Source organism: Manis javanica, chromosome 8, assembly GCF_040802235.1.
Source record: "Manis javanica isolate MJ-LG chromosome 8, MJ_LKY, whole genome shotgun sequence".
NCBI classification, from domain to species: domain Eukaryota; kingdom Metazoa; phylum Chordata; class Mammalia; order Pholidota; family Manidae; genus Manis; species Manis javanica.
In genome coordinates, this window is record NC_133163.1 from 122,174,472 (window position 1) to 122,189,328 (window position 14,857).

At 43.6% G+C, this 14,857-nt stretch overlaps 1 protein-coding gene across 4 annotated transcripts in view; it reads left to right on the top strand.

The window, feature by feature from the left end:
• The first annotated feature begins 7,299 nt into the window (after positions 1 to 7,299).
• ARID3B (AT-rich interaction domain 3B) overlaps positions 7,300 to 14,857 on the top strand; it is a 52,289-nt gene continuing 44,731 nt past the window's right edge. For all 4 annotated transcript variants that reach the window (XM_037010145.2, XM_073212187.1, XM_073212185.1 and 1 more), the window contains exons 1-2: positions 7,300 to 7,452; positions 9,994 to 10,658. In XM_037010145.2, the coding sequence (XP_036866040.2) occupies positions 10,071 to 10,658 (588 nt within the window). In that variant the 5' untranslated portion in view covers positions 7,300 to 7,452; positions 9,994 to 10,070. The remainder of the gene's footprint in view (positions 7,453 to 9,993; positions 10,659 to 14,857) is intronic.

The window sequence follows — 14,857 nt, forward strand, 5'->3', positions numbered from 1 at the left end:
TCCCCAACTCTACAGCAATGGCCTTGCCACCCACAGAATCTGTACCCCCTTCCAACAGGAAGCAGCTAGAGAATGAGATTCTACACCCAGTTCCCCAGAGGCCCTATTAAGAAAAGAAAAAGATGAGAATGAAGGCAAATTCTGGTGTGCTAAGATGCCCACATCTTAAGATCCAATCACCAACAGCCAGATGGTCACCCTGCCCCTTAAGATCCAATCACCAAGGGCCAGATGGTAGCCCTACCCCTTAAGATCCAATCATCAATACAGAACACACCCTAGCCCTATTCCTTAAAAACGTGATTCCTTTGGTAACCACGAATCTAAAGCCTGCAATGGCAATAACTACATACCTATCGATAATCACCCTAAATGTAACTGGTCTGAATGCACCAATCAAAAGACATAGAGTCACTGAATGGATAAAAAAACAATACCCATCTATATGCTGCCTACAAGAGACTCACTTCAAACCCAAAAACATACATAGACTGAAAGTAAAGGGATGGAAAAAGATATTTCATGCAACTAACAGGGAGAAAAAAGCAGGAGTTGCAGTACTTGTATCAGACAAAATAGACTTCAAAACAAAGTAACAAGAGACAAAGAAGGACATTACATAATTAAAAACGGGTCAGTCCAACAAGAGGATACAACTATCATAAATATCTATGCACTCAACAGGATCACCTACATATGTGAAACAAATACTAACAGAATTAAAGGGGAAAATAGAATGCAATGCATTCATTGTAGGGAGACTTCAACACATCACTCACTCCAAAGGACAGATCAACCACATAGAAAAAGTAAAAGGCACCACTGAATAACATATTAGAACAGATGGACCTAATGGACATCTACAGAATGCTCCATCCAAAAGCAACAGGATACACATTCTTCTCAAGTGCACAAGAAATATTTTCAAGAATAGATGATATACTAGGCCATGAAAAGAACCTCACTAAATTCAAAAAGATTGAAATTGCACCAACCAGTTTCTCAGATCACAAAGGTATGAAACTAGAAATAAATTACCCAAAGAAAATGAAAAAGCCCACAAACACATGGAGGCTTAATAAAATGCTCCTAAATAATCACTGAATCAATGACCAAATTAAAACAGAGATCAAGCAATATATGGAGATAAATGACAATAATAATTCAACAACACACAAAAAAATCTGAGGGACACAGTGAACACCATGCTAAGAGAGAAATATATTGGAATACAGGCCTACCTCAGGAAAGAAGAACAATCTCAAATAAATAGTCTAAACTCACAATGAAACTAGAAAAGGAAGAACAAATGAGGCCCAAAGTCAGTAGAAGGAGGGACATAATAAAGATTAAAGCAGAAATAAATAAAATTGAGAAGAATAAAATAATAGAAAGAATCAATGAAAGCAGGAGCTGGTTCTTTGAGAAAATAAACAAAATAGATAAACCCCTAGCCAGACTTATCAAGAAAAAGAGAGTCTAAACACATAAACAGAATCAGAAATGAGAAAGAAAAAAATCACTATGGACACCACAGAAATACAAAGAATTATGAGAGAATACTATGAAAAATTATATGGTAACAAACTGGATAACCTAGAAGAAATGGACAACTTTCTAGAAAAATACAACCTTCCAAGGCTGACCCAGGAAGAAACAGAAAATCTGAATAGACCAATTACCAGCAAAGAAATCGAATTGGTAATCAAAAAACTACCCAAGAACAAAACCCCTGTGCCAGATGGTTTCACTGCTGAATTTTATCAAACATTTAGTGAAGACCTAATACCCATCCTCCTTAAAGTTTTCCAAAAAGTAGAAGAGGAGGGAATACTCCCAAACTCATTCTATGAGGCAAACATCACTCTAATACCAAAACCAAGCAAAGACACCACAAAAAAAGAAAATTATAGACCAATATCCCTGATGAACATAGATGCAAAAGTACTCAACAAAGTATTAGCAAACTGAATTCAAAAATACATCAAAAAGATCATCCATCATGATCAAGTGGGATTCATCCCAGGGATGCAAGGATGGTACAACATTCGAAAATCCATCAACATCATCTACTATACAGCAACAAAAAGAAGGACAAAAAAACCACATGATCATCTCCATAGATGCTGAAAAAGCATTTGACAAAATTCAACATTCATTCATGATAAAAACTCTCAACAAAATGGATATAGATGGTAAGTACCTCAACATAATAAAGGCCATATATGATAAACCCACAGCCAACATTACACTTAACAGCAAGAAGCTGAAAGCTTTTCCTTTAAGATCGGGAACAAGACAAGGATGCCCACTCTCCCCACTTTTATTCAACATAGTTCTGGAGGTCCTAGCCATGGCAATCAGACAATACAGAGAAATAAAAGGCATCCAAATTGGCAACAAAGAAGTCAAACTGTCCCTGTTTATGGATGACATGACATTGTACATAAAAACCCTAAAGAATCCACTCTGAAACTACTAGATCTCATATCTGAATTCAGCAAAGTTGCAGGATACAGAAATAATACACAGAAATCTGTTGCATTCCTATACACTAATGATGAACTAGCAGAAAGAGAAATCAGGAAAACAATTCCATCCAAAAGAATAAAATACCTAGGAATAAACCTAACCAAGGAAGTGAAAGACCTATACTCTGAAAACTACAAGACACTCTTAAGAGAAATTAAAGAGGACACTAATAAATGGAAATTCACCCCATGCTCTTGGCTAGGAAGAATTAATATTGTCAAAATGGCCATCCTGCCTAAAGCAATCTACAGTTTCAATGCAATCCCTATCAAAATGCCTACAGTATTCTTCAGTGAACTAGAGCAAATAGTTCTAAAATTCATATGAAACCACAAGACCCCGAATAGCCAAAACAATCCTGAGAAGGAAGAATAAAGCAGGGGGAATTACACTCCCTGACTTCAAGCTCTACTACAAAGCCACAGTAATCAAGACAATTTGGTACAGCTACATGTAAGAGAATGAAATGATCATTGTCTAACTCCATACACAAAACTAAACTGAAAATGGATCGAAGACCTGAATGTAAGTCATGAAACTGTAATGCTCTTAGAAAAAAATATAGGCAAAATTCCCTTGGACATAAACATGAGCAACCTCTTTATGAACATATCTCCATGGGCAAGGGAAACAAAAGCAAAAATGAACAAACTGAAAACCTGTGCAGCAAAGGATGCCATCAGTAGAACAAAAAGGCATCCCACAGTATGGGAGAATATATTCATAAATGACTTATCTGATAAGGGGTTGACATCCAAATTTATAAAGAGCTCACACACCTCAACAAACAAAAAGCAAATAATCCAATTAAAAAATGGGCAGAGGAGCTGAACAGACACTTCTCCAAAGAGGAAATTCAGATGGCCAACAGGCACATGAAACGATGCTCCACATTGCTAATCATCAGAGAAATGCAAAGTAAAACCACAGTGAGATATCACCTCACACCAGTAAGGATGGCCACCATCCAAATGACAAACAACAACAAATGTTGGCAACGTTGTGGAGAAAGGGGAACCCTCCTACACTGCTGGTGGGAATGTAAATTAGTTCAACCATTGTGGAAGGCAGTATGGAGGTTCCTCAAAAAGCTCAAAATAGAAATACCATTTGACCCAGGAATTCCACTTCTAAGACTTTACCCAAAGAATGTAGCAGTCCAATTTGAAAAAGACATATGCACCCCTATGTTTATCACAGCACTATTTACAATAGCCAAGAAATGGAAGCAACCTAAGTGTCCATCAGTAGATGAATGGATAAAGAAGATGTGGTACATATACACAATGGAATATTATTCAGCCACAAGAAGAAAACAAATCCTACCATTTGCAACAACATGGATGGAGCTGGAGGGTGTTACGCTCAGTGAAATAAGCCAGGCGGAGAAAGACAAGTACCAAATGACTTCACTCATCTGTGGAGTATAAGAACAAAGGAAAACTGAAGGAATAAAACAGCAGCAGACTCACAGAACCCAAGAATGGACTAACAGTTACCAAAGGGAAAGGGACTAGGGAGGATGGGTTGGAAGGGAGGGATAAGGGGGAAAACGGGGCATTACGATTAGCACACATAATGTTGCAGGTGGGGACACAGAAAAGGCAGTTTATACAGAGAAGACAAGTAATGACTCTATAGCATCTTACTACGCTGATGGACCATGACTGTAATGGGGTATGTGGGGGGCACTTGATAATAGGGGAGTCTAGTAACCATAATGTTCAAGTAAATGTACATTAACAATATAAAAAAAAAAACCCTTCCTCACCCACGAGCTGCTGCTTTCCACCTAGAGACAGCCATTCTCTCTTTCAGCCATTAAAATCTCTTGCTTGGGTCCATGCCTCCCTGAATTATTTCAGGGTAGGGAGGCTCTCAGCGAGATACCCTTTCAGTTTCAACTACTGAGGTCATCAAGTCAGGTACCCTCTTGGGTCCTCTGCTATACCTGAGGTAAAGTAGATAAAAACCAGAGGTAGGAAGTGGCTAATTAAGGAATTTAGGTCTTGATCCCAAGAGCATTGGGAAGACATAGAGCATTTTAAGGAGAGAGAAAATATCACTTGGGCTTCAGTGAGGACAGTAATTCCAGAATCTTTGCCAGGAAGGAGAATAGTGAGATAAGGCTTTAGTCACAGAGTGTGTGTCAAAGGAAAGGGATAAGGCTTTAGTCACAGAATGCGGGACAAAAGAAAATTTTTTTGCCTTTTTTTAAGCAAAAGATGGTTGAAATTATAATTTGAATATTGATGGAAGGATCCACTATTGCAAGAAGTTAGAGAACCCTAAGAATTGAGAAGAGAAACTTGAGCATGCATGGAAAGTTTGTCTTTAAAATAATAATTATCAAACAATAAAATTGATTGTATTTTTGTTGTACAGTTCTATGGATTTTAACACATATAGGTATATGTAACTACCACCACAATGAGGATACAAAAGAGCTCCATCAACCCTAAACCTTCCTATTTGTTATCCTTTTATAGTCAACTCCTCTACCCTCACTCATGGCAACCATGGACTTCCTGTCCATCACTATAGTTTTAATCTTTTCAAGAGTGTTATTTTGAGACTAGCTCCTTTCACTCGGCATAATGCCTTTATTATTGTTATAAGGCCATGTTAAATATATCAATACTTCCTTTTTTCCCCCTGAGTAGTATTCCACTGGGGTCAGCTTCTGATAGTATTCCCTAGGTCAATAAATGATATCACTATTCTACCAGTTACTTGGACCAAAAACCTTGGCATCATCCTTGGCTCTTTTCTAACCTACACATCCAATCCATTAGTAAATCCTAATGGCTTTACTATCAATATACACTTGGAATCTGACTACTTCTTACCATTGCCACTGCTGTCATCTAGTTCAGGTCACCATCAACTTCTGTCAGGCCTAGTGCTTGTACTCTTACCCCTTCACCCTTTCTCCATACAACAACTAGAATGATCCTTTTACAGACTTAAATCTGACCAAACCAGTCTTCTGTTCAAAACTCTCCAGTGTTTTCAGTGTTAAAAATCCAAAGTTGTCACCATGGCTAACGAGGCCCCCATGATTGGGCCCCTGGCTACCTGTTTGATCTAATCTCTCCCTGCTCTCCCCCGACTCACTCTGTGTTTAGCTACGGTGGTTTCCTTGATATTCCTATAGCATATCAAGCATGCCTCACAGCATTTGAATTTGCTGTCTTCTCTAGAACACTCTTTCCTTAGATATCCACATGGCTTACCCCATCAAGTCAATTCCAGTTTCTGTTGAAGTGTCCCTTATCAGTGAGTCCTTCTGTAACATCTAAAGTAACAGCGACCTGACACTTCTGTCTAACCCTTCACTGCTTTGTTCTTCTTCAAAGCACATATATATTTGTTTTTCTATCTCCCACACTAGAAAAATCCTTTAGGGTAAGGAATTTTGTTGTTGTTCACTGCTCAGAAATCGCCTAGATGAGTGCCTCACCTGGCATATAGTGGGGCTTCAATGAATATTTTTGATTGAATAAATTATAGGAGGAAAGGACAGGATAGGAATGCATGTAGATTTCTATATTTTAGCACCATTTACATTTCTGCTACTTATACAGGAAGATAATCAGGGAAAGGGGTAAAAGGAAGTTTAGGGTTAGAGATATGCAGAGATAATAGAAAGTTAACAGGAAAAATATGACATTTCCAGGCAGTGTTAAGAGCTTATTGAAGGTTGAAATTATTAATTCAGTGATGCCAATCTGTTCAGCAGGACAATTTTCTATGACAAGATACAGGCATGGAGAAGCATGTTGGTCTGTCTAGGGTGGAGAACGTTGGGTAAAACAGTGTTGAGGCAGGCTTAAGAGTAAGTAAGAGCAAGACGGGTGTACCACTGAGTCTAAGATAAGGAGGAAAGAGAAGAGTGAGAATTAAGTAGAGTCAACATATTATAGGTTCTCAAAAGTGAGAAACTGTTACGGTGAATTCTTGAGCAATGTTAAAGAATATCAGGCTGTGGTTGGATGGATGTTTCAACTACTGATTCCTGATGAGACAGCGTTCCGATGACAAGATCCAGGTTTTTGACTGGGATTGAGAGGCTAATGTATGGGTCTCTATAGATTAGGCCTGTATGTCAAATGGGTTGGTCTACACCGACTCTGAAACTTCAAGAGGTTAGATGGTTAGAAAGCCCGAAGTCAGAGAAGGAGCTGGATGCAAAAATAAGCAGACGATCTCTACAAAGGCAGTTTAATAGGTGGCAGAGTCTTAAGAATAAGCGTCGGAAGAACAAGGGTTTTTCGAAGAGGTGACTGTATTCCGCACACAGCCCCCCACCTTTGGAACCTGGAAGTGACAATAGTAATCCATGTGAGGGCTCCAGGGGATGCAGTATCTCAGGGTTCAGCCAGTCTTATCAGTCCCCGACGGAGTGGAGAAGTGCAGAGAAAAGCTGATCTGGAAACGGGACACTCGAGAGGAACACTGGTTTGAAGAGAAGACGTAGGGGACAGGACCGAAGCAGAGAATTCTGATACTCCTTCTCCGAAAGGACTGTATTCACACTGGCTATTTTCAACTCCCCGCGGAGGGCCTCACTCCGGAACTCCTCCGTGTCTGCGCTTTCCCATTGGCGGGGGCTTCCGCCCGCTTTAACCTGCTTCCACCCACGACTCAGTTGGGCGGGGCCGTCCCTAGAAGTCACTTCCGCCTGGCCACGCCCCGCCTCCCCTTTTGGCCGATTCCGGCGCCAGACTCCGCCCCATTCGCTTTAGCCCCGCCTCGCCCCGCCCCGGCCCCGCGACCGGCCCCGCGGCGCCGCTTCCGGTGCGGGCCCCGCCCCGGCTGTGGCCCCCTGGCTGCGGAGAAGTCCGAGAGGCAGCTGCGGCGCCGGGGCCTCGGCGGCCGCGTCTCCCATCGCCCGCGGAATCGGAGCGCCGCACACAGGTAAGCCGCGCGGGGCCCTGGTCCCTCAGCCGCAGCGGGAGCGGTGCCTGTGGCAGGTGGAGAGGACGGAAGGGTAGGAGGGGAGGCAGGTGTGTAAGGGGAGACGGGAAGGCGCGGGCCGGCGGGGCGCGGGGGCCGCGGAGGAAAAGTGAGAGGGCCGGGAGGAGCCCAGAGGCGCCCTGCGCCCATTAGGGGGTTTCGAGATAAAGGAATGGAAAGAGTAAGGGGCCCCCGGGAACTGAGAGGGCAAGGATAGGTGGCGTTGGGGCGATCGGAAAGGAGCTAGCGGATTGGCTGGGGTGGCTTGGTGGGGGTAAAAGTGATAGGGCTGGTTTGGGGTGGGGGGCGGTATAAAGAGTCGGGGAGCGGGTGCTGGAGTAGCCAGGGAGGGAGGTATGGGGCTTGAAGGGCCTGGGACCGGAGGGATCCAGCCGCGAAGGTAGAGGAATGGTGTCGAGGCCGGGTTCAAAGCTGCGAGTGGTCCGTTGCGCCGGGCTTGGTGGTCCGGGAACTTTAGGGGAAATGGGGGAGGGGGCTGTGTGAAGGGATGAAGCGGCTTAGATTTATGACACACAAGTTTTCTAAATGTAGGCAGGTAGTGTTTGGACCAACTGGCTGCCTAGGTACGGGGGAGGATGGGCTCTTTGGGGGGAGGGTGTGTGTATTGAGTTGTAGAACTGAGTCATCTCAATCTTACTAAAGAGGCTGTGCGACACCTCCCCCTCTGCTGGGGACAGCGTATAGAGGAGATGGTGCCACAAGACAAGAAGCAGTTATTGAATGACTGGCAGGGCTTGGCTGAAAAACTATACCTCTTGTGATTGACTGACTAAGGATTATAAGGAAAATTTAAATGACCACCGAGTTATTTGCTTTATACTTCTAATTTTCTTTGACACAGATTGTTTTTATATTTAATGAACACTTTTGCCAACTGGGTTTAATGCGGGTGTAAATCTTTTCATGCTTTGTTATACTATAAAAAGGGCTAAAGAAGAATGCAGGTATTGCAGCAGGCATGGTTCACACTCTCTAAAGTGCCGAGAGAGGAAGTAAAGGCAGTAAGAGGCAAGTAGGTATTTGAATCTTTCACAGAATACAGAAGGCCAAAGCAGTGCTTCCAAGATAAACAGAACATGAGAATGTCTCTACTTTTTTGCCTATCTTTGAAAATGTACCGTCTTTCCCCAACCCGTTAAAAAGTTTATAAATCCAAGCAGTTTTTATTGCTAGGGATGTGATTACTTCCCCATGAATTTCTGAAGATGCTAGACATTTAGTTTTCAAATCTTTCTACCCAATACTGAAACAGTGGAGCAATGCAAGTATCAAGTCCCAGCCTGAGCAATGCAGCTTCTTTCATGTGATGACAACACTTTACTGCATGTTGCAAGTCCTGTTCATGTAAAATTTGCTCATGCATAGTAATCCATTCAGTTACAGAGACTTGCTGAGAAACATAACTCAAGTGAGGGTTGTTGGGGGTGGGGACCTGGGGAGGAACTAGAGAAGAGGGGAGAGTAGAGGGGGAGAGGGTGTGAAAGGGGTGTGTGTTTGGAGACTGATTGCTAAGAATGCTGATAAACCTGCCCCTAGAATACTTTGTCCTGAAAGCCTTTTCTTTTTGTGTTTGTCATAGCATATCATAGTAGAAGTGAATCAGAAAGAAAGGGGATGTGAAGAGATTTACTTGGCTGTTTATAAAAAAGAAGCATTAATTTGTTTAGACAATATTGGTACCTGTTTCAAATTAATTAACTTTAAAATCTTCAGATGCACCCCCCTCATGTGTTTTTGAGTGAGGATTGCAATTTGAAACTCTTGGCTCCTTGTGTGTTTCTTTCTTTCATGTTGCTGAAATTGGATTCTTTCTGAGGCTGTAATGTCCAGTTAGCATGGCCCAGCCTGCTTAAAAAGCAGGCTGGCAGTTTGATCTGGGAAATTTTTGAACTGGAAAGTTTGAACCTAAGAGCAGCTTGCTAGGTTCCATTTTTCTATTAGAGAAATTGTTGTCTACCTGATAGCTCTGTGTGTAGCTTAGATGGTAATTTCTTTTCTCTTCTGATGGGCCTGGGAACATAAATAATATTCTCTCTTTCGTAGGCAGGCACTTCTTTCCCTTTATTATTGTGGTTTTCATGCTCACAACCTTTGTACAGTGCAAACCCAGTTGCCTTTTCAGCAATAAACAGATTAATGTTTGATATTGTTAAAGGGAGAGTGATCGGAACACAGATATTTGCAGACTATATATCACCTGAATTTACTTCTTTTTAAACCCACAGTAGCCTCCATTGCTGAGATTCATTCTGTATTTCCCCTCTTAAATCTTGTTCTTCCTCTTCACACCCTCCCCTACCTCCCACCCTCCCCAAACTCCCACCACTCACTCATCTTTAAAATGAGGTTTAGGAACTTATATTTAGTGTTCAGAACTCATGCCCTTTACTGGAGAAAAGAAATTCTGTATACTTTTTATACCTGTTTTACATAGATCCCCCACCCCTTTTTTCTCCTTTGTGGTTTCTATTAATCACTAAGGTTTAGACCTAGTGTGCCTGTTGGGCCGTGCTCAGGTTCGGAACCATGCCAGTCAGTGGGTGAAGCTTGAGGCAGTGATGGAGCCACTGCAGCAGAAGCAGCCGCAGCCGCAGCCGCAGCCGCAGCCGCAGCCGCAGCCACAGCCACAGCCACAGCCGCCACCGCCGCACCTGGCCCCTCTGCCGATGGATGCCAGAGAGAAGCAAGGCCAGCAGATGAGAGACTCCCAAATCTTGTATGCCCAGAAGCTGGCCACACAGCAAACTCTCCTTTCCGCCACACCTGGGAGGCCTTCTGGCAGCCCTTCCCTGGGTCCCTTGGCCAGAGTCCCACCAGCCACAGTAGTGGCCCGGGCTTTTGAACGGAGCAGCGGGAACTCAGAGCCTGAGGAAGAGGAAGGAGGCTTGGAAGATGAGGACGGGGATAATGACGTTGCAGAGGTGTCTGAGAAAGAGGCCCAGGCTGCTTCAAAGTATTTTCATGTGCAGAAAGTGGTTCGCCAAGACCCTAGAGCAGCACCTGTGTCTGGTCTACTTCCAGCACCAGGGCTCCCACCGCATGGACAGCAAGCTAAAGAGGACCATACCAAAGATGCTTCCAAGGCCCCACCTTCTGCCTCCACAGCCGGGCAGCCGAGCTGGAATCTGGATGAGCAGCTCAAGCAGGTCAGTCTTTCTGGTGTGGGGGGGGGGGGTCCTTTGTTCTTCCTAGCAAGCCAGAGAAGGGTATGGACTGCCAGGGCCAGGGTCTGTGCCAGTGTTTGCCTTCTCGCCCTACTTCAGTGACCAGCAGCCAGACATGAGTAGACTTGGAATGTTTTTCTTATATTTGTTTTCTTGATTAGAGCAGTGAAATGGGTAAGTTACTCCTAATGTAGATTGTTCCAAGTTTGATGTGAAAGAATGTCAGTACAACCTTTTTTTTTAAAGCAAGTATGAGGTTGCAACAATGTTATAGGAATATCTAAATATGAGGTGTGTGACTCTAATTACAGTTTTTCTAACAGTAATGTGAAAGAACAGTCTTGCCTAAAACAGTTTCTGTGCTCCAGGCTAACTCAGAATCATGCTACTTAAGGATAGTTTTGTATTGCAGCTACACATAGCTGATGAGACATGCTTACAGTGTATGTATTTTCCAACAGAGCCTTATAAATAGGATTTAATTCCACCCTTGCATTAGCCCCTTTGAAATAGGAAAGGGTAGACCTCAAAATTCCCATTTTAGCCAAGGCAAACTCAAGTGATTTCATACATGGCCAAACATCAGAATCATCTACGGAGCTTTAAAAAAGTACAGATGGCAGGGTCCTAATGAATTATCCAGGTGGGGGTGGGGAGGGAGGAGTCCTATGGAATCTGTGTTCTCAGTCAAGCCCTTGACTTTCTCTTCTTTTTCTGACTTCATGCAGTTTTTCCTCACCCGAAGAATGGGAGTGATGATGATAACAGGTTAAATGACTTGTTGGTACTTAGGTGGGGAATGCATGGTAAAATAAAGCTGGTAATATCTGGGTACTCCATGTAAGCACATAGTCTTCATGTGGTCCAGTTTGCTGTTTAGAAATCAATTGTGAAGAGCTGTGGGTTTTCACATGGCAACTGAGAAGTCATGTAAGAAAGGGCCTTTAGAACTTGAGAAATCAGCATCTTTGTATAAAGGAGCCCTATGCAGTTGATCTGAGTTTCACATTAGCGGTGTTTGTAGTAGATTCCGGAGCCAGCAAAGTGGGCTTCCAACCCCATCCTTTCCATTTATCACTCTTGTGATTTTTCAGTGGGGCTCTTAATCTTTCTGAGACTGTCTTCTCATCTGTGACATAAAAGTAATGAAGCATACCTCCCAAAATCATGAAGATCAGCTGAGCTAGCATGAGGTGGGTATTCATGCTCTGGTTGCTCTTCTGTGCAAACGGTGCCGTGCTCTGCTGCGTCCACACAGATAGGCCCTGAAGCAGGGAGCATGCTGAGGTGCAACAGTGGTTTTCCCCCAGGTCTCCGGGGAGGTAGTGGCAGAGCTAGAACTAGGATCCGAGAATCTCAGCTTCCACAACGGCAGCAGCCTGGCCGCCAGCCTAGACCCGCCTCCCGCCTGATTGCTTTGGTTTAGCAAAACATCTGTGAGCTGCCGGCAGTCCCCACGCTGCCTTGTGGTTGGCAGAGTTCCATGCTGGCCGCTGAGTCAGCTCATAGCGGGATCCCGCCCTGACAGCACTGGGAAAGTTCAGGCCCGAGGCGGCTGGGCTGCCCCTGCCTTGGCAGCCGGCCAGCCTCTGCGTGTGTGCGGTCGTTCCTAGAAAGTGCAGCCGCGTGTGAGGAACAAGTGGAGCTCCAGAGCCTGTCAGTCTTCAGGAAGTTCAGCAGGTGTTGAGGTCAAGCCATTAGAGCCTTGAAAAAAAAAGACTCGAGTACTGGCGTGTGCACGCACACACATGTGAATGGTGGCAGGGTCCCGGAGCCCCTTTCTGGACACCACAGCCGCGTGGCTGCATGGCTCAGTGCTCAGGGTGCTGGCTGTTGGCTTCTGAAACCCTTTGAGTTCTTTTTAAGTTTCTGAGGCACACTTACTAATTATAGACTGCTTGGCAGAGCATCTGCCAAAGTGTTTTATAAATGCTGATGTAGCTGAGGCCTAATCTTGTGTCCTAAATTTACCTTCCCCTTGGATTTGGAGATCGGGAACTAGGTCAGAGGGTTACTGGGTAACAGTGACTTAAAACCTTGGAAATGCATCTCCTTTTCCTTTTGAATTTTATTTTACAAATGCCCTTCTTTGTCTAATCCTGCTTTTAAAGGAATAAATATTGTGCTTGGGGATTAAAAAACCTTGTTTTAAAGTTGTGCTTTGGAAGGGGAGCCGAAAAAGTAATATCCTTAGGGAGAGCCTAGAGAAGCCATTGCGAGCCATAAGACTAGCTTTTTTATTGTTCAGTCTTTTGTTTCTTATTCAGTTAACTTACGGAGAGCAGAAATAGAGTATCCCTTGCTCCAGCAACAATCACAAAGCAATCACAAAGACCTTTAGAGTCCACACAAAGTGATCTTAATGTGCTCCAGTATCCTTTTGCTCCTTACACAGCAAACTTACAGAGGCTTCTTTGGGCCAGGCCTGTGCCCCATGGACTAAGGCACACTTCTCCTTTAAGGAGCTCACTATATAGCCGAGGCAATGTGGAAACCTCAACGGTGTTTGGATCTTGGGTTGCAATGATTTTACTCTGTACTGGGTCAGCTGCACCCCAACTGTCCAGATGGAGCTATGCTGCAGATATTTTAAAACAAGATTTTGTTCCAGACATTCAGACACTAAGTTAGAAAAAGTTAATTTTGTCTACAGCGTAGTTAGTTTAGCATAGCTTGGTAAACCAACAGGAATACTCAGAAGTATTCTGCAAGATCTTGAGGCGAGTGGGGTGGTAGGCATCTGCCAACTGAAAAGCAAAGTTTGAAAAGTTTAAGGGCTCCACCAATTATCTTTTGTTTCTGAAATCCCTTTCTTAGAACATGTGATGTCATAATAAAATGTCATGGATTCTCTTTGAGGAAATTCTGAAAAAATAATTGCTTCTTCAGGCCTGCATTGTTAGAGTGCAGTATTCTCTGACTCCAGAGTGATAGGAAGACGGATAATGCCATTGAGCCAAGCGTTCTGAAGCCCGTCAGATATCGATAGGCAGAGTAAATAATTGTAAAACAAGCCAAAAGACAAAGAACTGAGTGTCCCTTCTCTCAAGGGAGATCAGTGGAGCCTTGTCACATACAACCAACTGGGGGTTGGTGCTGGCCTGTTAGGGGTGGCCTTCTGTCCTCCAGGCTTTGTCTCTCGAGCCCAATAGTGGAGCCAGCTTTCCAGAAGGGTGTAGACTCCCTCCCATAAAATGGAAAGATGAGTGATGGCTCTGTTAGGTATGTGGAAGCCATAGAGTGTGTATCTGATTTACTACATACTTAGGTAGTCACTTTGGTTCCTGAACGTGGGATGGAGGAAAGAGGACTGACTGCTTGGTCTCCAGAATCTATTACCACTATTACTACTACAGAATCAAGAGTCCCTCTCAGAAGGCAAATAGCAACTCTGTGGCATCTTACTACACTGATGGACAGTGACTGCAATGGGGGGTTAGGGGGCACTCAATAATATGGGTGAATGCAGTAACCACATTGTTTTTCATGTGAAACCTTCACAAGAGTGTATCAATAATACCTTAAAAAAAAAAAGACCCTCTCAGTGGTAAGATGTTCTCTTGGGCTAGACCTCCTACTTGGTACACTGTATGCTTTTGGAACTCTTTATAAACAGTGTTACAAACAACCTTTGTAAAGATAATGCAAAACTATTGCCTGACTAGAAACAAGGTCATAGCTCTCCTTACATTCTTTTTAGGTCTGTCTTGCATGCCCTTAGCTTCTGTAATCCCAGTGGAATCCATCCAGATCTGTGCTTAGCTGGAGGCAGTCTCCCCCTCCCCTAGGCCCCATTCTCGGTGATGTTTGGTAGTGTCAGGAGACATGTTTGGCTGTCATGACGGCAGGGGCGGGGCTGGTGGGGTGGATATGTGCTACTGGCTTGTAGTGGGTAGATAGAGGCCAGGAATGCTTTTAAACATCGTAACACACAGGACAGTCCCCCAAGCACAGAATTATCTGGCCCAAAATATTAGCAATGTCGGGTGAGAAACCCTGCTTTAGATGTGTAATTAGAAAGAGAACATATACTGTGTTTTCATTAGACACTCCTGGATTCTGTTCCTTTGTGTTTGAACTGAGGAGTTTCATAACCTTGAGTTTTCTTCACCTCTGCTTTCAGTATCAGTGTTGAGTTCATGTCTTTACCTGTAGTCATCTGGGTGAACATACTATCTGTC